The sequence below is a fragment of the Cupressus sempervirens genome, chromosome 9 (assembly GCF_028749045.1).
Source record: "Cupressus sempervirens isolate cs-2001-9-10 chromosome 9, ASM2874904v1, whole genome shotgun sequence".
NCBI classification, from domain to species: domain Eukaryota; kingdom Viridiplantae; phylum Streptophyta; class Pinopsida; order Cupressales; family Cupressaceae; genus Cupressus; species Cupressus sempervirens.
The window spans coordinates 725,532,943-725,557,492 of record NC_143126.1 but is presented as its reverse complement, the minus strand read 5'-3'; the positions used below and the strand labels follow the sequence as shown (position 1 = coordinate 725,557,492).

At 35.2% G+C, this 24,550-nt stretch overlaps 1 protein-coding gene across 1 annotated transcript in view; it reads left to right on the top strand.

Annotated features, from left to right (window-relative positions):
- LOC149540767 (uncharacterized) overlaps positions 1-11,771 on the top strand; it is a 38,849-nt gene extending 27,078 nt beyond the window's left edge. Inside the window, exon 4 of the mRNA XM_089799710.1 lies at positions 11,000-11,771. Coding sequence (XP_089655836.1) covers positions 11,000-11,467 — 468 coding nt within the window. The 3' untranslated portion in view covers positions 11,468-11,771. The remainder of the gene's footprint in view (positions 1-10,999) is intronic.
- Positions 11,772-24,550: the final 12,779 nt, after the last annotated feature.

Genomic DNA, 24,550 nt, shown 5'->3' with positions numbered 1-24,550 from the left:
AATTCCATGTTGCCAGGGCACCCAAGTCTTTACTATAATATGTGCCACTCAACATGTTTTCTAGCCCTTTTAAATGTAGTCTTCTCAATCTCATATTCTTCATGATCAAATCAAATGCAATGGCATCAACAATTATGAGATTAGGTGACAACTAGACCCTTGCTTGCTTGACTATATGTCTCCCTTCTTCTGGAGTGAGATTCTCAAACATAGTCATCATTTTATTTTTTGCTTCCTATTCCAAATCATCTAGGTCAACCTCTAGCTTCTGTTTTCTCTTTTCCTCAACTTTCTTTAGAGAATCATGTCTGTAATGTTGCCACAACAAGTGCTTGAATGCTACTGATTTTACAAATTCATAGTCTTCCACATTTACATCACAAGCCTCTTTCTTCAGTTCTCTAGGGAAAATCCCTTTTATTTCTTGTGTGGTGATGTCAAAAATAGGGGCTATAGGGCTTTGAGGATTTGTGCCCCTCAGCAACTCCTTAGGGGTATAAAGATACTCTTCCTCTTCATCATCATCATAAGGCAAGATTAACCCCCCTAGCTATTCTACCTCTTGAGTATGCTCTGTTTCTTTGGTAAGCTTCCCTCCCTGAGTCTTTACTTCCTTTTCTTTAGTTATATCTTCCACAACTTCTATTTTCTAGGAAGCTATAGGAGGTGGACTAGGAGATTTAGGGGATGGGGATCTCCTTTTTGGATCATCTGCTGTGATAGCTTCCATGCTTGGAACTTTAACTATGTTGGGATCAATAGGCCTTTCTCCCAATCTCCTTCTCTAATATATCCTCAAACCAACTTGATTTTCACGACCTTCACTTGTCTTAATAGCAAGGGTTGGTTTTTCCTCTCTGGCCCTTTTTTGTCCCCTCTTCTCCTTTGGGACTATATCAGTTGAATCTAATAATGCATTAAGGCTTTCTTCATTATCCACAACTATGAGCTTTGTCTTTTTTCTCTTCCCCAATTTCTCATTCATTGTGCTATATATTTATGTGAAATTATTCAAGATTATCCTCAATATTTTCTCCAAATATTTGCAATTCAGGAGAGGGCCATAACTAGGATCTTCTTCATGAATCTCATTTAACATATCCAAATAAACATGCCAACCAATATTTTTCCTTCTTTGAGACTCCAAGTCTTCATTGTTTCTGATTATATCTTAAGAAAAATCAAACTCATGTGTACCCCTAGGGTTCATGTTTATCTTTTGCATTAACCTGGCATAAAAACCTTCAGTATCATTTAACCTCTTTGAACTGACATCTAGATTGTATGGTATGGCCTTAACACATGAACCAATTCATTCCTACCCCCTTTCATTATTGCAAAGTGGTGGAAAAACGTGAGCTCGGGGAAGAAAGTTCCCTTTCTTGCTTTAGCTGGTGAGAAATTAGTATCTTGCAACATAGCAATCTGCCTTATGACCTCCAAAAATCCCATCCTCAAAGGAACATATCTGGGCAACACATTTTGTCTTCTTGGGAAACCATATATCCTGATAACTGTTGTGTGCCTATAAAAGTAGATATCTCCCTATTGATGACACATCTTCAGGTTGACATCACAGTTAATCGGTCTCAAAAATGCTTTTAAGATTTGAGGGAAGTTCCTCACATTTTGCAAAGTTTTCTTCCTCAAGACAAAAACTCATTCTAAAAAGGATAACATTAGATCCCTCCCAATCGGAAGACAAAGTGGTAGTCCATAACTAAACTAGTAGTGGTTTACCATCTCTTTCAAATTCTACGTCCATATATTGTGCAAAATAATCTTTGTTATGGAAACTAATTAAATGCATCAATAATGAAAACCATTTGAAGTTTGGGGATTTCCATGCCTTCAAAATTGCCAATCCCTCATTCATGTTTTTCTCTAAATAATTAGGGAAATAAAAAATCATTGCTTCTCCATCCTTTTGGAGTACAAAACACATCCACATTGTGGCCTTACTAAATTTCATGTTATTTAGCAACCCTAAAACTTGATACAAAGATGTGTGTGTATTCACAAAAGCATCATTGTAATGCTCACAGTTTCCCAAACTATATGAGATAGCCAGATGTGACAACTTTACACCATCCACCTCTTTAACAAAAGATGTGATCAATTTCTGCTGTTTGTCAACCCCTGCATGATCAAAAGCTTCCTCAAGCATTTTGAAATCAACTCTATTAGTTAATTCATCAGTTGAATGCAAATTGAAAGCTTGCCTAATTGAATCTGCATCAATTTTAAGGAAAATATTCCCATCTATATCTCTGATCTCATATGTGATGGGGTCATACTTCTCCACCAACTCAAGAAGTAAATCAATATCTAAAAACACAATAGGGACTACCAATTTCCCTAAATCGTGTTGTCATACATTACTAAGTGGACTCCCCCCATTTGGTTGGCCGTACCACCATCTAAAAATTTGTAAACCCTTGGTTGGCATGTGAGTGTCAACAATGCTTCCATATCTATCCTTTAAACCAATTCAAGTTTTTTCTCCTAGGGTTTTCCAGAATTCTGTTGCATCTTTACCCTCCTTAGAGTTGAGCAATTGCTCTAAAAAATCATCTTGCAACCTCCTATCTTCATAATTAAATTTACCATAATACCTTTCTAGGAGGCATCTTCTTTGTGTTTTTATCTAATCACAACTCCCAAGGTTTTTTATTCCTTCTAGATTTCGCTTGAACTGGGGCTCCAAATATTTCACAACTGAGTATCTATAATTCACTAGTTCATATATAGAGGAAGGAAGCAAAAAAGGTCAAATTGCTTGTTATTTCTATGCAATTATCTTCTTCAAATTTTTTGCCAACTAGTTGCTTCAGCAATCTCGACTGCTTTGTAGATTAAATTCTTCACAATTGATATCAGAATCCGAAGGATTTATCCATTTATGAGGAATGACATTCTTTACTACAACATTTATTTCATCAATTCGTGTGGTATGTCTGCAATTTCGAATTGGCAAGCTTTTTCCATAGTATTACTTTGATTTTGAAATTTGATTGTAGATGCGATCTTACTGGTAGATCAGGTAGTCTTAATTCTCCTTTGACATTCGTTGGCATTCCATCTTTCTCTTTGGGCCCAGTTCCTAGCCAACAGGAATGGAGATAGCAACAACGTTTGCAACTGTTAAAAAGTCTTCAAAGCTAAGAAGAGCAGGACACATATCACCATCTCACTCAATCGCCATGCAACCACCTTTTCTATGCGATAGCATGCAAGCCTTTGATCATCTATTTATCTGGTGAGTGGATGGACGGATGTGCTTTATGCCACAATAGATCCGGGCCATTAAAATGTCCTTGTGCATAAATCATCACTTAGATCCTTCAGCACTGAGTGGGACACATGGCGCAATCACGCTTTATCTCAAAGAAAAGCCCATAGGCTTGCGAGATAACACAAGTTGTCAATTCCTCATACACCTGGCATACCTTATTCCATCTTATGTATGGGTCCCTTTGACAGTTTGCAAATGTGGCCCAATTATCGCTTAGGTCCCGCTGACTCATTAGGTCTCACTGCCAGGATTGTCCGTTCAAGGAGCGCCACGCATCAACATCTCATATCATCTCAATCTTCATGTGTCAGTCAAGTGATGCAACATGGGCCGTCGATCCTACTTCAAAGGAAACAAACCCAATGGTTCAGATGCATCACAAGATTAAGTTGTGACTATTGATTTTTTCTTGTGCCCAATTCATTACTTAAACAACTTGAAGGATCTTCATCAGAGATGAGACACGTGGCTGCATCACATTTAGTCGCTATAAACTCAAGATCCTTTGCAAGAGAACATGAGCCATTCGATCACCCTTAGTATTTTCCTTGCAGTCAAAAAATGTCAGCAACTTTGTGGCCCAATAATATCTTAGGTCACTACTGACAACATTAGGTCCCATTGAAAACTATACTCCACCCAAGTTTGCGTGTCATCATCGCACTTAGTTGCCAAACCTTCTGTCAAAGCAACAAACAAATGCGTGCCGTCAATTTCCTTTATTAATTTAGAGAAGACATGGGGCCCTTTGAGACATGCATCATAATCCGGTTACTTCACTATGAGTCAAGGTCTTGTAGGGAATGAACGTAGACTGTAGATCTTATCCCCTTTATTCTTTGCAGTGGTCCCACCCACCTCTACATGTTCGCATCTCGCATGTTCGCCATAGAAAGTGTCAAGGAAACAACTAAACGCGGGCCATCCGATCTTAAGTCTTATAAAACATTAAAGGGGCCTAAGAAAGGTGCTTACACTTAGGAAAAACATGGGGGGCATGGGTCAGAAAAATAAAAAATGTGGTGACACAACTTAAGGTGATTAAACCTAACAAAGGGGCACGACTTAAAAAGGGAAAAGGGGACCCTCATAGCCAAGGCAAAAAAGTAATGAAGAAGAAGAACATCCAAGGGCAAAACAAGTAGAACAAAGGTTTTTTTGCTTCCCTAGGATTTTAGATTTAGGGTTTTTTGATAAACAAGACATTTTCCAAAGCCAACATTAAGGAATTCTCTTCTAAATAAAAGGAAAAGTTGTAAAAATAGACAAACTCACCAACACATAAAAACTAGCTGTTTTATAAATGTTGTACAATGTATACCACTTTTAATTTGCTTCTTGAGAGTGTTTTACCAAAGGTGTTTTGAATATTTAATAGTTTTTTGAGTCATTATAATGTTATGTGTGTGGTTTTTCTTAATAGTTTAGAGCCTACACTCTGCTAATTAATTCCTTGAATACATTCTTTATTTATAATGGATTATGATCTAAGTTCCATTTTTACTTGGAAAGTTCAATGTCCATCTTCATTAGTCTTGGCTCAAAGTTCTATTGAAAGCGGCATAGCTGATCATGCTTTGGCCATTGTATGCTAAATATTTAAATTCACCTAAGGCCATTTTTATACAATAATGCCATTGCATGTGATAAGACCATGTATTCCAAATGGCTACTACAACTCTTCATTGAATGTGGTGACTTCTAGGCAATCGAATAATTTCTTTCCAAAATTGGGGTTCCTAATTCTCTAAAGCTGAAACAGATATTTCCACCTTGATTTCTCAAATGATGGCATACTTTTTTGTTGCCCTTGCATTGAAGTTTCCTATTAATACGATCTCCCTAAAAGGTCATATAATGGGGTACCTCTTTTTTTGTCAATTATATAAGCTTCATGATTCAAGTCCCTTTTATTATACAACTTCGATCATTGTGGTGCAGCGTGTCTCGTTAGAATGCTAAACCTCATTTTTTGTTATCTTCATCCATAAGTACTGTTCATTTGGGTTATCTTTCTCCAAATTTTATGATTCTTCCAAGTTTCTTTTGTTACTATCATCAACCATCAATGTATTATTTATTTTCATCCACTTCATTTCATCTTACGCCTTCTTATATTCTTGAAAGTTTGGAATTTTGCAGTCCTTGCACCTTTTTTTCAGCAAGCATAATCACATCTCTTCCTTCTACTATGGGTCCTAACCTAATATCTCTTCCCCAAGAGTAGGCTTAATAATTTTAAGTCAAAAGGCATCCTTCGATTGGTGTCGTCTTGCAGAACCCAGAAAATATGTTAGTAGCTCCACACATGTAGGCTTGTCCTGTGGATGCTATTGTATTTTCATAGTTTACTAGAATGCAAGCATACTTGCACTTCCATGTTGTTTTGTTCATTTGAGTAGTTTTTCAGTCTTTGAAACTATAAGTTTGTTGGTATGGTTTTCTTGAAGCATTGTGTACATACTTTGGCCAGGGGCACTCTCTTGAAATACCTCTCAATCCATGCAACTTGCTTCTAGTGCACACCTTGAAGAGATTAATCAACATCATATTGTTAGAAGACTGGTAATTTTATCTCAATATTCATATCAAATGAAAATATTAGATTTTCTAATAACTTATCTGCCCAAGAAGTTTAGAAGAATGTCAGGTTCAAACTTGTTAAGGGATGGTCAATTGTTATGTCTATAGAGGGCATCCATGCTGATTGGACTTTCTCTTGAGTGCACACTTATGAAATGATCCACTTTTATCCTCTATGTCACCAGCAATTGGATTTGAGATTGGCATTCCATAATAAAAATTAAAATGTCTTGGCCATCCAAGGGTTTGATCCTTTGGAAAGAAAAGGGGATTGCTCTATTAGTGCTTGTTAGTCTGCGTTTTGGTAGAGCTTAGGCTGATTTGGATACTGTCTTCAAGGGCTTGAGTACCATGGTGTTAACAATTTTCACATATTGGTGGCTCATTTATAATTCTTTCATGCTTTACAATCTAAACTTCTGTTTTCTTGTTTATTCTCCATTGTTCTTCCTAGTTTATCTCTTGTTGTGTTCTGTGCACACTTGTTTGCTGATTGTTCATTTGATGCACATTTGATTGTCACACTAGTTGCTATTAGAGTGAGTATTTTACATCCTTAAGATGAGCTCACAAGAGTTTCATTAACCCAATCATTTGTGCAAAATTTTGTTGCATTATAGTTGAACCAAAAAAAGGATTCATAGAGTTGGTTAAAGAGGAAGTGCAAGAAACCATAAAGTGGCTTGTGTCATAGATCTCACTAACATGTTTAGCCATTTAAGCTCAATTTGAGGTCAGTAAAATTGCATAGATAAGAGGTCTAGTTGTGAAGGAAAATGTCAGTGATGCACAAGTCAGTGTCATGGATCCAAATGTTATTGAGGACATCATACTAAATAATTTCTTTGATCAATCAAAGACCCAAAAAGAGTCGAGTATTCCATCACAAAGTTGCAATGGATGCCAACTTGTGGTGGGACTTTGTCCAAAAAAGTCATCTAGACTAAAGGCAAATTCTCAGAGTGGGATCACATGGTACTTAAAACTCAACGAGAAGCATATGCCTATCAACTATGCACTAGATATGTACAAGAAGCTCCAAAACCTACATGTAAGGGAAATGTTTATGAAGGAGTACATGGAGGAGTTCTATAGGCTATACATTTGCATTAGTCATGTGGAAGGTCACATTGAGAAGGTATTTAGGTATGCAAACAGTTTATCTCAATACATGATGAGATGTGCTTGCTCACAATTTGTTTTGTTGAGGAGGCTTGCTGGCTAGCACTCAAGATGGAGGAGAACTTGTCTTGTAGACAACAGAGCACACAAAGTAGTGAAAAGGGAAAGGATAAGAAGGTAAAAATTATACATGCAAGGAGAATGTAGAAACCATTAGCACTGCAGAAAGTATGAATTCTGAGTAGATAATCAAGTGAAATGGAGATAAAGGAAGGCAAGGCCAGCACAAAGAAATCAATGGGAATTGTTTCAAATGTGATCAAGCAGGTCACTAGGCATTTGAATGTCTAGATGTCATGCAAGAATAAGGTTGCACAGGGGAAAAAGCGTGCAGGTCTCAAAGATTGAAGAACATAGCTCATCATTTAGTGGAAGAAAAGTGCAAGCCTATAGGCTGGGGAGAACGTGACGATGGACAAAATTCTATTAAAATTTATGTGAGGATTTGGAGCCTTGGTTGAAGAAGAGTCTCTTCCAAACTGAGATCAAATTAGGAGGAAATTGTTGCAAGATAATCATTAATGGAAGTAGCATGTCCATATAGAAGTGGGGTTGAAGAAAGTTTCACACCCCGTGCCATACATTGTCCCTTGGTTGTAGAAGGGACAACAATTTTTACCAACCAAATAGTCTCAAGTTGTATTTTAAAATGGTGGATATGTAGATTGTAGTGTTCCCGCTCAATACAATAAGGAAAATTTATTTCTTAACCTTTCACAAACACATTATTTAGTTAACAACACTGTCACCCCTGATATTCAATAAAATCTTAAATAACTCAAGTTATAAACTGCTGTGTATGCATCAGAAATATCATTACATGTTGAACAGAAAATGATAGAAATTGATCCTGATTTTCTTATTATAATAAACAACCAATAACTAATGAAGTCTCAATTTCTTTCTTGTTACATGAATGGTTGTATTACATTCAAATAGCTCTCCAATATTAGTAGATAAATTAGCAAATTCATTCCAACAGCAATATTGGATCAATACAGTGCGGTTGGAGTGTGTCCAATGAAGCTCAAAAATGACTGTTGTATGAGTTCATCCTCTGAAATCAATAGGATTTCATCCTAGGATTCTTGTGCTTGAACACAACTACTCAAAACAGATTTAAAAAGGAATAGATTAAGTCTAGATGATGATCTTGGAAGAAAATATTCACTCTTTTATATCCTTCACAAAGAAACAAGTCAGCTACCGCACACACTCACAACTTCAAATTTGAACAATGATAATGGGCAGGAAAGCTTCCACAGCCAAAAATAGATTATTGGGAATAGTGCAACACACATAAGAATTTTTGAGGAAAACAGAAACATATGTAGGAATATTGAGGATGGAGGTCAGCCATAATCCCACACTCAACTAAAAGATGAGGCATTGGGGGTTGAGCAGTAGGAATAAAAGGATGGAGAAGTCTGACAAATGCAATAGTGAAGTGGGCAATAGATAGAAGGCGTGATAGGAGAAGACTGAAATTTTGACAAGAAGAAAGGAACAATGGAGTTGGAAGGAAGAACATACTTAAGAAGAGAAAATAAACAACAGATGGAAATAGGGAAGGCAGTATCTATAGACTTAGAGTGACTGAAAAAAGGGACATGACATAGACGAGGTATGGTGTGATGTGATCCTGATATGACGATGCCATGTGTCGTTGGGAAGGCTATGCACAATGTATTATGCATGCAAGAACCTCTTCACTATCAGGAGTGATGGGAAGAAGTTTGAGTTACTTCTCATGACAGATGAGGAAAAGTCCACGCAAGGTGTTACTATCATAAGAAAAATGATTTTATCAAGGAGGTGGGAAGCTTTACGATTGTTTTGTTAGTTGTAAAGCCCTTGTATGGGAGCAAAAGGAATTTTACAGCTTTGAGGAGCCTAGAATTTCTATGTTGCTCAAAAAGTACAATGATTGGCACTTAAATATTAGATAAATTGTTACTCATAACATCTCACACTACAAGGATGTGATTGTAGATTCTAAATTTTCAAACAAAGAACCATGGAAACGAATCATAAAATGAGTTCACAATTGATAAAATAGGTTGAATAAATCATATAATGAGGTCTGATTAGAGAAAGTTTTAGTCCTTGTGTAGTTCTCACCATCCTTCTGCAAAAGAAAGATGCATAATGGAAAATGGGAATAACTTTAATGCAATTCAGAAGACTACCATCAAGGATAGGTTTCGATGGGCATAAAAACCCAATGGACTGCTTGAGGAGAGTATATGATTTTAGATCGAGATCCAAGAGGGAGATGAATGGATGATAACATTTAAAACAAAGGAAGACTTGAATGAATAGTTGCTGATGCCATTTGGATCAACGACTGCTCAAAGGTTGATGAATGAGGTTCTAAGCTATTTCTTTGTAAGTTTTTGGTTGTCTAACTTGATATTTTGTGTTTGACAAGACCAACGAGGATCATGTAGTGCAATTATAGTAGGTTTTCATGGAGCTGAGAAAGCAAATATATGTATCAACTTGATGATATTTAGCTTCGAGAGGGAAGAGTTGACATACTAAGGACTAATCATATCTCATGATTAATTTGGATCTTGAGGAGGTTCGCACAGTCATCGAGTGGCCAAAACCAGTAAGTACAATGAAGGCTAGAGTATCTTATGGCTTGGTGAGATTTTATAGAAAATTCAACAATAATTTTAGTGGCATTTGTGCATCCTCGATGAACTGCATGTGTAAGGGTGGCTTTGAGCGGGGAGTAGTTGTTGCCAAGATTTTTGAGCTATTGAGAATGGAAGTTGGAGAAGATCTCATGTTGGCATTCCTAAACTTTGAAAAACTGTACAATTCAAAGGTTGCCATAAAGCAGAGTGATGTTTGTCGAGTTAGGATGGTAGATCAATCAAGAATAAATAAGTGCTCCAAGTATGATATTGTCAAATCCTAATACATCTGTGAATATATTTGACACAGCATTTCAAATAGTGCACCGATATCCCCTATTTTTCTGAAGTTGTGTTTGTGATAACAATTTAAGGTTGTTCCTCATCTGGGATTCAAGTTTTTTATTGATGTATTAACACCAATACTTGCTTCGAGATGAACTCCCAATAGTTTTAAAAATAGATCTCTTATAAACATTGGAAAATTCCTTTTGCAAATATAGAAAGCAAGCATAAAACCTTTTAAATGGAAAGGGCAGAATATTATGATTCTCATGAGACCAGTACTTAAATAATCTTGGGCTGTTACATATTTTCCTTTAATATTCCCTTTATCTCTGTCTGTATTTGTGCTAATGATCTGCTCTGCTTTTGGCTTGAGATCTCTGTCTCACTCTGTATGTGCACTTTAAATCTATATTTCCTTCTTGTATATCCTTCTCCATTCGCCATTTGATGCCCTTGTTGAACAAGTACGCATTTACTCCGCTATTATAATTCTTTATTTTCTTTTGTTTGCTCGGTTTCTCTCATCTATGTGGATGTATTTTCTTGCTTGCTAAGAAATGTATATTATCTTTCTTTCTAATAGACATCATGTGTTCTTATAATATTCTAGGAATAATCATATCTGAATGGAAAGTGATATAGGGATATTGTTTGGTCTCTATTAAAATTTTACACCAATAAGCCCTGATGTTTATCTTGAGAAGGAAAATCCAGCAGCTACGTGGCCCTTCACATATATATGTCTATGAAACCATAGTTAGTAGTACACTCTGGCATAAAGATGGTGCCTCTGCCAGCAATCTTATTGGTATAATGCCATGCCTTTTTTTTAACACACCCCTATTAATGTTTTCTGGTAACTATGATGGTAGAATAATCATAATTACACTGAGAAAAATGATTAAGAATGTCAAACGACTTAATAATCCAAACATCACTGATATTGTTAATTGTTTTGAGGTTCTTGAGAACTTTTAAAATATCGACCTAACATAAAGATTTGCAGGAAAGTAACCTTGAAGTTGCTGGTCGGGCAGTGGCCATGGCAGGCAATGTGGTTACAACAATGCTCTCAAAAGGATACACCTTGAGTAAAGATGCAATAGTGAAGGCTAAAGAGCTGGATGACAAGTATCAAGTCTTAGCTACAACTGCAGCTAAAGTAGCGGCCATGGGAAAAGATGCATGGACCAAAGCCATAGAGTTAGATGAAAAGTATAAAATCCGAGCCAATGCTACAGTTACAGTGACATCTTTAGGAACAGCGGCAGTGAGCAAAGCCAAAGAGGTGGAACCTGTTGCCACAGCCAAAATAGTGGGCTTCGGAAAAGATGCATGGAATATTGCGGGATCCAAAGTTAACCCCTTTGTCTGCACAGGAGTCATGTGGGTCTCTGGAGCTCTTGAAAAGGGATCCAAAGCTACTGCTGACTGGGCCACTAAAGGTAATTTGGCAGTAAATAAGCAGAAGTAGTAATAGTAGTCCAATTGTTAGAATATAGATAGATATATACTATAGTGGAATAAATCCTCCGCTGGCAAGACATGCCACTTTGTTTACTGCAAGCTTGTAAGTTATTAAAAACAAAAAATGGCTGTACTCACAAGGCTACTTCTGAAGCACACAAGCACCTCTGAACAATGTTAGATGAGGATGCTAAGGCACCAACCTGGGATATATTATAAATTTATGATTGTATATATTTCATGTGTTGAAGGCATGTGATGGCTACTTTATAACTTAGTTATGTAGGGAAAATTGAATCCAAAAATGGTTTCTGTCAGTTTATGCAATGGTTGAAGACTTGATACTGGTGTTTCGTTGTGGATTTGATTTAACCTGTCAGTTAGCACTTGTTTTTAAATTCTGCCATGACTATTTGTTGAAGCTGAATAGCATCATATATGAGGCATCTTACCCGCCCTCCATCGAGTGATGATTGGAAGCTTACATTCCACTGATATTACAGAAAGTGCTCAATTATTTGCTAAACGAAGGCCCTCTAGTGGGATTAATACCTTCTTGCCTTAATATTCTTGAATTGCGCATGTACATAACAGAGTTCTCAAGGAATGGAGGATAAGTTTACTTGGGTTGGCTCTTTCCTCAGAGCTATTCTTTACCCACTAGATTTCACGGGTTTTTACAAACAACTATAGTTATCCAGTTGCTCATTGGTTCTTCCCATATAGAAATTTTCCCTACTCTGATCATTGATGGACTTGACGAACTGTAGTTATCTAGTATTGCATTCAAGGTAGGCTACTTTATAGAGATTTGTTATTAATTATTATCCATATGCATGTTCAGGTGTTTTACCACTGTGTTAACAGCCTACTTAGTAATTAAGGATTTTTTCATAGGCTCCTTATTAGGATTTGGGTGTGGCTAATTTCTCCAACACCTTCAAAGCCACACTTTTGATGCTTAGAGCTCCTAGTTTGGGTCTGTCATTTTCATAGATCAGCTACGATTCAAACTTAAGAACTCCTTTATGCATAGTAAGATGCCCTACAATACACCTATTGGTCTTTTTAGTGCCCTGAATTTTCCTTGCAGACTCCTAACTGCACCAATTGGGCTAGGCAAAACTTATACAAAATATCACTATGAGTTTTTGATTTAATAATGAATTATATATATATGTGTGTGTGAATTGCCAAAAAAATTACTAATATAGTTTTAAAAAATTGAAAAATATACATTAAAACAAAATTTATGTATAAATAATTTTTTTTTTTTGTGGAAAAACTGAGATGAAATAATTTTATATTGATTGTTGAAATTGTATTGTATAACAATTAAACAATTTTTCTGTGTTTCATATACACTTATATAGTTGATGAGCAAAATATCATCATATTGAAAATTTGAAGTCTCTCTTCTAAAAATGATTTTTTAAAATTTGATTATTGAGAAATTCTTAGGGTAAAATTTGGGAGGGTTGAACTTTAATAAAATAATAATAGGTGATTCTTTTCCTAAGTTGCCAAAACTTCAATCAAATAATAATTTTCCTAAGTTGCCAAAACTTCAATCAAATAATAATAGGTGATTTCTTGTCCCAAGTTCTCATTATGTGCTCAAATAGGTTTTAACCAAATCTCTTCCATTGGAAATTACATGACCCAAGTGTATCTAGTCAACAGATATTCAACCTAATTTAGATTGGCATCCTAATTTTGAGCCACGTCTTAAGATTTTTTTGAAACTTAAGGATAGTTTATTTTGTGATATTGCTCCCAGGGTTTAACTTTGTAGTTTTTGAGTCGAACTCTTTGGCACATGTTTCATGAGTGGTGGTTCACAGAAACCCAGCTCTCATGAGAATAAATAGAATACTTAACACTCATTGGATCTAGGTGATGCTCATAGAGGTGAAGCACTGAGACTTTTGGGGAGGTCATTCAACCAAATACTACTCTAGCTTGAGCACACTTAACTTCAGAGTTTCCTCCATGGTCAAACCCACTATGCTTGCAACCCCATTTGGAAAAGCTTGTAATGCTTACCCCTACTTGACTTTTTTTATTTGTTTTGACCGGATTCTTTTAGGCCTGTGCTATGATTATGTTTGATGATGATATATATGTTCATGTATTGAATTTTAGTTATTGAATGATGTATGTTAGATGAATAATTTTTATGCGGTTTCTAGGGATACTCCATACTTGCATGTGTATGGTGTGCATGTATATTTTCTTTATGTTCAATGTTTCTGATGTGGTTAAGAAAGGGAGTCGTAGTCACCTGCTAGTCGGGATCTACACGATGAATCACTTCTTACCATTACCTATTTAGTTTAGAATATTGTGTTTGTACATGTGTGGATTTTATGCAGATTGTAGATACCGGGTATCAACTTCCTTGAATTGCCAGGACGAGTGTACTCTATCGCAGTATTTCAATGATATAAGTGAGGAGGTAATTCTTGAGTCCAAATCCTAAACCCTAAGCCAACTATCCTAGAAAATAGGACAAGTATTTGAGTTAGTTTACCCATCAAAATTTGTCAAGTGACATGAATTCCTGATTTTGACCCTGGAGTTTGATTATGTTTTTTGCCTTCAGTTGTGTTGTCATTTTTGGTTTTGTGGGTATGTGGTGATTTTTTGTTATAATTAAATCAAATTAAAAGATAATTTAATGATTTAATTTAATGTAAATTTTATAAAGAAATTTGATATTTAATTAATTGAAAAATTAATAAAATAAAATAATTAAATTTAAAGATTTTACTAAAGTTCTATTTTGACGTATTTATATTTATTTAATTTAATTATAATTATTTAGGAGTTTTAGGTTAATAATAAACTCTAAATATTGTTATTAATTAAGTTAATAAATATAATATTAAAAATATCTCATGAATTAATTAAATAAAATAATTAAATTTAAAGTTCTATTTTGATCTATTAATATTTATTTAATTTAATGATAATTATTTAGAAGTTTTATTTTAATAATAAACTCTAAATAATATTATTAATCAAGTTAATAATATTATTAAAAATGTCTATGAATTTAATTAAATAAAAGAATAAAATTTTAAAAATAAAGTTATAGTTCTAATTTTGGCATATTTATAAATATTTAATTTAATAATAATTTATTTAAGAGTTTTATTATAATTAATAAACTCTAAATAATATTATTAGTTAAATTAATAAATATGATATTAAAAACATCTCATAATTAATTAAAGTGAGAAAGAAAATTAATTTAATAAAGATATTTTAATTTAAATTGCTTAAAGTTGTTGCATGAAAATTGTATATAGAAAATTCAATATTTAATTATATTTAATTAATTGAAAAATTAATTAAATAAAAGAATTAAATTTAAAAGATTAAATTAAAATTCTAATTTTTGTATATTTATATTTAATAATAATTACATAAGAGTTTTATTCTAATAATAAACTCTAAATAATATTATTAGTGCTGGATACAATTATCCAATTGTGTGTTGTCTTTGATGTTACACAAATGTCATACAAGTCATCTGTTGGCTCTTATCGAGTTCAGCTGGTTTGCAAGAAGATTTACAATGTCTACCGAGCATTCTCAGAATTTACCTTGTGTAGACAGTTGTTACCGAGCTTTCAAGGTTAGCAAAGGAAATTCAGTGTTTATCGAAATCACTTGGTCATCAAAGGAAAATGTGGCAGAAATTAGTGTCTATCGAGCTCTCATGGTCAACAAAGGAAATTCAGTTCTTACTGAGTTCACTCGGCAACCAAAGGATTTCGCAGAATTTGCAGTGTTAACCGAGTTGAGATGGTTAATGCAGGAAATTGTTTCTGAAGCAGTGTTTACTGAGGAGGGTCGGCTAGTAAAGGAATTTGTTAATTTATGATTTAATGCTTAATTGTTTTAAGTATTATTTCCAGTTGACTATGGTAATGATTATAGGTGATTGTGACTTATAATTGAGCCAACTTGATAATCTAAATGGTATATATGAGAGGTCAAGTTGCGAATTTTAAGTGTGATGGATTTGATGTGAATGTGAAGGTGGACTGATTATTGTGAAGAGCAAATTTTGAAGGATGATCAGAGATCATTAAGGAGCAACAAAGCTATATTTGATCAAGGAGGATCTAATGGTGCAGAATAAAGATCTATAATCAACAAATTCAGTTGCATCTTATTCAGGTCATTTCATTGTTACTTTCTAACCATTGTAACAATAATTCCTAAATTTCTTAATAGAGTTGGTTTTACAGCCATTTCGTAAATCCTCTAACAAGGTGGACAGTTCCATTGAATTGTTCTAAAGTCCTCTAACAAGGCCACTCCTAACAGGTGATTAAATCCTCTAATAGGGTCACACCTAATAGTGTGTTTTGTAACTTTTAACAAGGTTGGCTCCTAACAAGGCTCACTTCATAAGTGTGAAAATTGGTAGCTAGTTACTTGGTGGTTTTTCTCATATTGGGTTTCCATGTTAAATCTGGTGTCTCTTGTGTTCATGTTATTTACTTTTGCATATATGTTGATAATTATGAATTCTTAAAGATTAGTAACAAGTTAATCTACTGAGTTACAACATTTTTGTGAATGTTTATCGAGTGACAACAGTAAATAACTTGTTTGACATCTAAGGGATTTGTTGATTTATTTTTTGTAGTAACTGATTCAACCCCCCCCCCCCGCTCTCAGTTACTCCAACTACATTTTCAACAATTGGTATCAGAGCTTTTGGTGCTTGCAGGAAAAGATTTCAAGGATCTAAGCTAAAGATCAAGATGTCTTACAAGAGGGAAATTCCAAGACTTAACATGGGAAACTTCTCAACATGGCAGGGATTGATGAGACTTCATCTGGCTTCCATTGGAGATACATGACTAAAATATCTAGATGAATCATATGTAGAACCTACTGGCACATTATCTATCAATGATATTGCTGAAAAGAAGACTGACAACAACATGATGATAGATATTGCATATACCCTAAGTTATGAAGAATTTGATGATATCAAGGATTGCAAAACTATTTTTGAAATGTGGAACAAGCTAAAGGAAATCTATGGAGGAGATGATAATGTGAGAAGAGCCAAAGCAAAAATTTTGAGAGGTCAATTCGATCAAATGAGGATGAGAGAAGATGAAAACATTGCAGAATATGTTGAAAGAGTCAAAGCAAGTGTTAGTGCAATCAAAGCTTCTGGAGGAGATATCAAAGATGAAACGATTATAAGTAAAGTTCTTAGAACACTACTTCCCATTTATGCAATCAGAGTTTCTACAATTCAAGAAAGAAGATGTGAAGCAAATCATAAGATAAATTTAGAGGCCATAGTTGGAAGATTGACTACATTTGAGCTAGATAACTATGATAATTATGTTCCAGCTACCAAGAACATTGAATCATCATTTGAAGCCAAGCTTTCACTCAAGGAAAACGGCAAGAAGATAAAGAATTCTCAGTCAGATAGTGAAGAAGAATCTAAACAGAGTTCAGATAGTGATCTTGAGGTGGTTGAAGCTCTGCTAGCAAGGAAATATTCAAGAGGCAAAGGGAAATACAAAGGTAAGGTTTCTCTAATTTATTTTTCTTGTGAAAAAATTGGACATATTGCTGCTAGGTGCCGAAATAAGCAGAACAATGATGAGAAGAAAGGTCACAAGCGCAATGGAAAAAAAGACTTCAAATCATTCAAGGACAAAGGTAAGAAAACATGTTTCATGGCCAAAGATTCTAATGATTCTAATGATGAAGAAGAAGATGAAATTGTTTACATTGCTGTAAAAGATGAGTTTGATAATGATGAGGAAATGACACTTATTTCTCATGTGAGCAAAAATGATACATGGATTATAGATAGTGGTTGTTCTCATCACATGACTAGTGATAAAACTAAGTTTGAACATTTTGAAGACTATGATGGTGGTAGTGTGAGGTTTGGTAATAATGTACCTTGTTGCATAAAAGGAAAATGAAGAATCTCACAAACCAATGAACTTGCATGTGATAATGCATATTGGGTAGAAGGACTTAAACACAATCTATTGAGTGTGGCACAACTACTCAATAATGGATTCAAAGTGGAATTCATGCATGGAAAAGCAAGACTGTTGGATGGCAAAGGAAAGCTGATTGGATTAGGCACTCAAATAAAAGGTAACTTGTTTTATCTTGAACTTGGTGAATGTTCATGTTTTATTGCTCAAGTCAAAGAAAGTTGGTTATGGCATAGGAGGTTGTGTCATATGAACTTTGATAACTTGGTGAAAATAAGTAAATTTAGGAAACTAAGAGGCATTCCTAACATAAAGAAACCTGAGGTTGGTCTATGCAAGAATTGTCAAATTGGCAAGATGGGAAAGACTAGTTTTAAAAGTAAGAACTATCAGTCAAAAGAAGTTTTAGAAATTGTGCATACTAATTTGTGTAGACCTATTGGAAATGAAAGCTATATTGGTAAAAAATTCTTCATTTTTTTTGTTGATGATTACTCAAGAATGATGACTGTCATGTACCTAAGAGAGAAATGAAAAGCATTTGAGAAGTTCAAATGTTATTTGGCCAGAGTAGAGAAAGAAATAGGCAAAAGACTGAAATGCTTGAGGTCAGACATAGGTGGTGAATTCATTTCACATGAGTTCAATAAATTTTGCATTGAAAGAAGAACCAAAAGGCAGGTTTCAACACCTAGAACTCCTGAGCAAAATGGAATAGCTGAAAGAAGGAATAGTTCTATCATGGAGTGTGCAAGAGCCTTAATGATTGAAAAGAGCATTGCTATCAAATACTGGAAGGAAGCTATCAACACTGCAGTTCATACCTTGAACCGAGTACAACTAAAGAAGGATTCATTCAAAACCCTCTATAAGTTATGGTATGACTACAAACCCAATGTAAGTTACCTAAAAGTATTTGGAAGCAAATGTTACATTTTGAAAGAATCGAGAAAAAGGTAAGTTTGATGTGAAAGGTGATGAAAGAATATTTTTGGGATATTCTTGCAAGAGTAAAGCATATAGATGTTTGAATTTGTCTACCCACAAAGTTATAGAAAGTGCACATGTGAAAGTTGATGAGTTTGCAAAAAGAACTAAAAAAAAAAGTAGGAAAGAACCTGAAGATTATCGAAGATTTATTTCTATTAACACATTACTAGATACATCTGTCAACAAAAGGACATTACCTACTGAGTCTAGCATAACTACCGAGTTGTAGGAAGTTCAAACCGAGCTACAAGAACTCGAGTCACATTCTGATGCTACTGAGCTAATGTCTACCAAGTCTAAAGGACCCGAGCAGCAAAGAGAACAGTCAGAACCTGAAGTTGAAGTGCAAGAGGATGAAAATGCAAAGCATTCAAAAGGGAAGGAACCTATATTAGCTAAGTATGTCAGGAGGCATCATGAACCATATTAGATCATTGGAGATAAATATGAAGGAACTATGACAAGAAGTAAGTTGAAAGGTACTTGTTTACTTGTTGATTTCAAACCTAGAAGTGTCAAAGATGCATTAGAAAATGAAAATTGGATTGAGGCTATGAATGAAGAGATAGAGCAGATAGAGAAAAACAAAACATGGACTCTTGTACCCAAGCCTAAAGACAAAAATGTGATTGGAACTAAGTGGGTATTTAGAAACAAATTAAATGAAGATGGTAAGGTGTCAATAAACAAAGCTAGACTGGTATGCAAAGGATACTCTCAAGAAGAAGGAATAGACTATGGAGAAACTTTTGCTCCTGTTGCAAGATTTGAAGGTGTCAGGACCTTACTTGCATATGCTGCATACAAAGGATTCAAAGTTTATCAGATGGATGTCAAGTCAACATTTCTCAATGGTATATTGGATGAAGAGGTTTACATTGAACAACCTGAAGGTTTTGTTGATCCAGACAAGAAGGATATGGTTTGCAAATTACATAAAGCATTGTATGGTCTGAAGCAAGCCCCTAGAGCATGGTATGAGAGATTGCATAACTATCTTATTCAAATTGGTTTTCAAAGAACTAATGATAACAATAGCTTGTACATCGAGGAAGGATCAAATAATAAGATTGTTTTGGTAGAAATGTTTGTTGATGATACTTTGTTTACAAGAAATGATGATCAATGTAAAGAATTCTCAGAGAAAATGGATAAGGAATTTGAAATGTCAATGTTTGGTGAGATCAAATTCTTTGTTGGTCTTCAAATTCAACAGAATAAGAATGCTATCACTCAATCAAAATACATTAAGGAGATACTGAAAAAGTTTGGTATGGAAGACTGCAAACCAATTGGGACTCCTATGTATACTGGATTGAAACTTAGTAAGGATGATGAATCAAAGGAAGTGGATTAGACATTGTATAGATCTATGATTGGAAAGTTGCAATATGTAGTGCATACAAGACCTGATATTGCCCTTGCAGTTGGTATTTAGTAAGATTTTCAGCAAAACCAAGAGAAAATCACATGATGGCAATCAAAAGGGTCATGAGATATTTGAAAGGCATTGAAGATTATGGATTATGGTACAAACTTGGAGGAAATTTGGATTTAAAAGTGTTTACTGATGCAAATTGGGCAGGAAACATTGATGACAGAAAGAGTACAAGTGAAGGAGCTTTCTTTCTTGGAAAGAGATTGGTTTCTTGGACAAGTAAAAAGCAAAATTGTAAATCCCAGTCCACAACAGAGGCAGAATATGTTGTAGGAGCAATAAACTGTTCTAATATTGTTTGGTTCAAATAGTTATTGGAAGGAATGAAGGAAGAAATCAAAGAACTAGTTGTCATGTTTTGTGATAACACAAGTGTAATTAACATATCCAAAAATCTAGTGATGCATTCAAAAACCAAGCATATTGCTATAAAGTATCACTTTGTTAGAGAATTGGTGCAAGATAAGGAAATAAGATTGGAATATGTCCATATAAAGGAACAAATTGCTAACATATTCACATAGCCTTTATCTAAGGATGCATTCTTGTATCTAAGAGGTAAGTTAGGGGTCATTCCCCTATCTGAAGCTCACTAAAATATAGTTCTAGTGATGCATCAATAGGAAAAGAGTTGAAGATCTATTAGTTGATGCAGCAAAGTAATGAAGACATTGCATATGAATTAGTAGTTAAGGTATATTAAAATTCATTTGAGTTGTGTTGTCTTTGGCATGTGTTGTCAAAGAGGGAGAGTCTATTGTCATATCTTTCTGAAATTTGCAAGAAAGTGAGTTAATGCAAGAGGAAGAGATTACTATGAAAGAGGGACAGTTTTCTTGCAAATAATTGAAGTTTGTGGTGTAAAATTCTAGAGGGAGCTAGAGGGAGAAAACCTTCTAGTAGAGAAAGTCTTGTTCTCAAATTTCATTATGCTATGACATGTTGTGTTGCCATCAATGCCAAAGAGAGATATTATTGGATACAATTATTCAATTGTGTGTTGTTTTTGATGTTACACAAATGTCATACAAGTCATCTGTTGGCTCTTACTGAGTTCAGTTGGTTTGCAAGAAGATTTATACTGTTTAGCAAGCGTTCTCAGACTTTACCTTTTGTAGATAGTTGTTACTAAGCTTTCAAGGTTAGCAAAGGAAATTCAATATTTATCGAAATCACTCGGTCATCAAAGGAAAATGTGGCAGAAAATAGTGTCTACTAAGCTCTCATGGTCAACGAAAGAAATTCAGTTCTTACCGAGTTCACTCGATAGCCAAAGGATTTCAAAAAATTTGTAGTGTTAACTAAGTTGAGATGGTTAACGTAGGAAATTATTTCTGAAGCAGTGTTTACCGAGCAAGGTCGACCGGTAAAAGAATTGGTTAATTTATGATTTAATGTTTAATTGTTTTAAGTATTATTTCTAGCCAACTATGGTAATGATTATAAGTGATTGTAACTTGTAATTGAGCCAACTTGGTAATCTAAATGGTATATATGAGAAGTCAAGTTGCGAATTTTAAGTGTGATGGATTTTGTTGGTGTAAATAAGTATTTACTTATTACACTTATTTAAGTTTTACTTAGGTTAATGCATTATTTAATTATTTTGCATTATTTTATTATTATTTTAGGTGAGACACTTAGGAGTTTGTGAACTCTCATTGAGTTACGCAACTCTAATTATGCACATGGTGTCTACAACATAGGAGTATGCATCATTCATTGAGTTGTCATGTTGACAACATAGTTATCCGCACTCCTCATTTAGCACATGTTGTCTACACCACTGATTTGTGTGCTACACCATTGAAGGTTTATCCTCACATCATTGCACTTAATCTTGTGCTTAATGGAGGATAATCCATATCTGGTGGACATGTGCCTAGTTGTATGACATATCATGATGCTAACTTCTATGCATTCTAGAAGCTCTCCTAAGGCCTTTATATTCAAGCACTCCTAGTGTACTCTGAATCCAGTTATTGAATGAATATCATCATTTTGATCATACTTTATCTATTTTGGTCTACTATGTGCTTGTGTTGAGTTCTTTAGTTCTTGGGTGAATTCTGGCCTAAGTCAAATTCTTACATGGTATCAGAGTTGTGGAGGATTCTCATCACGTAGCCATTCGAGAAAGTTCATGCTTCAGCACCTCAACACAAATTTGGAGGATCCGCAAAAATTGGGAGTGTCTAGAGCCAAATCTGACCTCACAGTTGCATCTGGAGTGTCGATTCGGTGAAGATCGACTATAAATTTGCCTATATTGGGTGAAAGTTGATCACGAGGCAAATTTTTTTTTGCAAACTGGCACCCGAAGGCACCGATTTGCAATTGGGTATGATCGTTTATTTGATTAGATTATTTAATGTTCAAATCTACATTTATTTGTTCTCTACAATTTATTTCCGATTTGAGTATTTTTGAAAATTTTCATATAGTCCAGCAGAGAAATTTTTTTTGTCGAACCGGGCAGTGACACCTTAGCTTGGCTCTGTATTTGGTTTGGTGGATTATTAATTGTAGGGTTTTATATTAAATTGACCGGCTAATTAAAGATTAGCAGCCTGTACACCTGCTATATTTCAACCGTACTGCAAAATCTACTACCAAATACCCTGGCGGCCCTCCAAATCTCGGCCACATTAATCTCCGATAGGAAGATTCAAGTTCATTAGCGAGAGGACTCTTTATTATGATGCCCATGGCCTCAGCTATTTAAATTGTGCATATCCCACTTCCCCACTGAATGTGGGACTATTCCCATCACTTTACGACAGCGCAATAACATTCCGGTGACAATAAAATGAGACTCTGCATAAGACAAATTTTGCAACACTGAGGATTAGAACTCTTAAGTCTATGGAAAGTTGCATGATTCATGCCAAGTCTCTCGATCCATCATTAGAAGTCGAAGCAATCTCTAGTGCCACTCACATTCTTAATCATTCTCCTCATCCAACCTTAGATGGAAAAACTCCTTTTGAGGCATGGTGCGGTAGAAAACCTATTGTGACACACTTTAGAGTCTTCAGTTGTCCTGCATGGGCAAAGAGATCTTTTAGGGGATGCATGGCACAGTCATCTCGGCCTTGTACTTTCATTGGTTATGAAGACAGTGTGAAGGCATATAGACTTCTAGATCTAGAGACACATCAGATTTTTGTGGAGAAGGATGTACATTTTGAGGAAAGTTCACCAAGCTTGTCCTCTACTCCTCTTCGCACATCATACAGTATGGAAACTGATAGTGACACCAGCGATAGTGCTTCAACAAGTTCAGATACGTGGGGTTCTGTCGACAGATACAGTGAGAGGTCACTTCATCAGTTCAGTCTGCATGCATACATAGCCATAGTGATAGGTCCAGAACAATAGGGTACATCCAGTCTTCCAGATATAGGTTTAGTGACAGATTTGGGAGACAATATTCATGATCTACCTCTTCTTCTTGATGTAGAATTACCTTCTTTAGTTGTTACAAGGGTTCCAGACTCTCTTGTTCATTCTCTACATGATCAATTGTTACTAATTGAAGTGATTGTGGATACTTATGATCAGCAGTTGCAGCAGGTTTCTTCATCAGTTGTAGAGATAGCCAGTTCTTTGGGACAGGTTCTTCAGCCAGATGAGCATGTTTCAGAGACATCACTCATCCATGGGATTCTTTCCACACATAGCAGAAGCATCTCATTTGTACCTTTGGCATTGTTTCTTCCTAAGGGGAGGAACACCATTTTGCAGTCTTGGATCATCTTCTTCATCAGAGTAGTCACTGTTCGGCATTCTTCTTTGGTGGGGGGGAGCCTATCCTATCTCTCTACCTCTTCATATCATTCTCTTATGTATACATTGGATGTATGTTGTAATGGGGGGGTCCTGATTACTCCATCCATTGATGCATCCTTCTTTATCTCTCTTTTTTTTTTTGGGGGGGGGGGGGGGGGGGTTTCCCATGAGGTTTTCCCTCTTTCTTCGCTTTATGAGAGATTGCATATCATTATGTACATGGGTACCTAACATGGCCTAGTAGCTGGGACCCATATTGCTTTTCATCCTAGATTTCGTAAGCTTAAGGGCGTTCCCCTAAGTTGCACTTAAGGGGGGTGTTGGTGTAAATAAGTATTTACTTATTACACTTACTTAAATTTTACTTAGGTTAATGCATTATTTAATTATTTTGCATTATTTAATTATTATTTTCGGTGAGACACTTAGCAGTTTGTGAACTCTCATTGAGTTACGCAACTCTAATTATGCGCATGGTGTCTACAACATAGGAGTATGCATCATTCACTGAGTTGTCATGTTGACAACATAGTTATTCACACTCCTCATTTAGCACATGTTGTCTACACCACTGATTTGCATGCTACACCATTGTAGGCTTATCCTCACATCATTGCACTTAATCCCGTGCTTAATGGAGGATAATCCATATCTGGTGGACATGTGCCTAGTTGTATGACATATCATGATGCTAACTTCTATGCATTCTAGAAGCTCTCTTGAGGCCTTTATATTCATGCACTCCTAGTGTACTCTGAATCCAGTTATTGAATGAATATCATCATTCTGATCATACTTTGTCTATTTTGGTCTACTGTGTGCTTGTGTTGAGTTCTTTAGTTCTTGGGTGAATTTTGGGCTAAGCCAA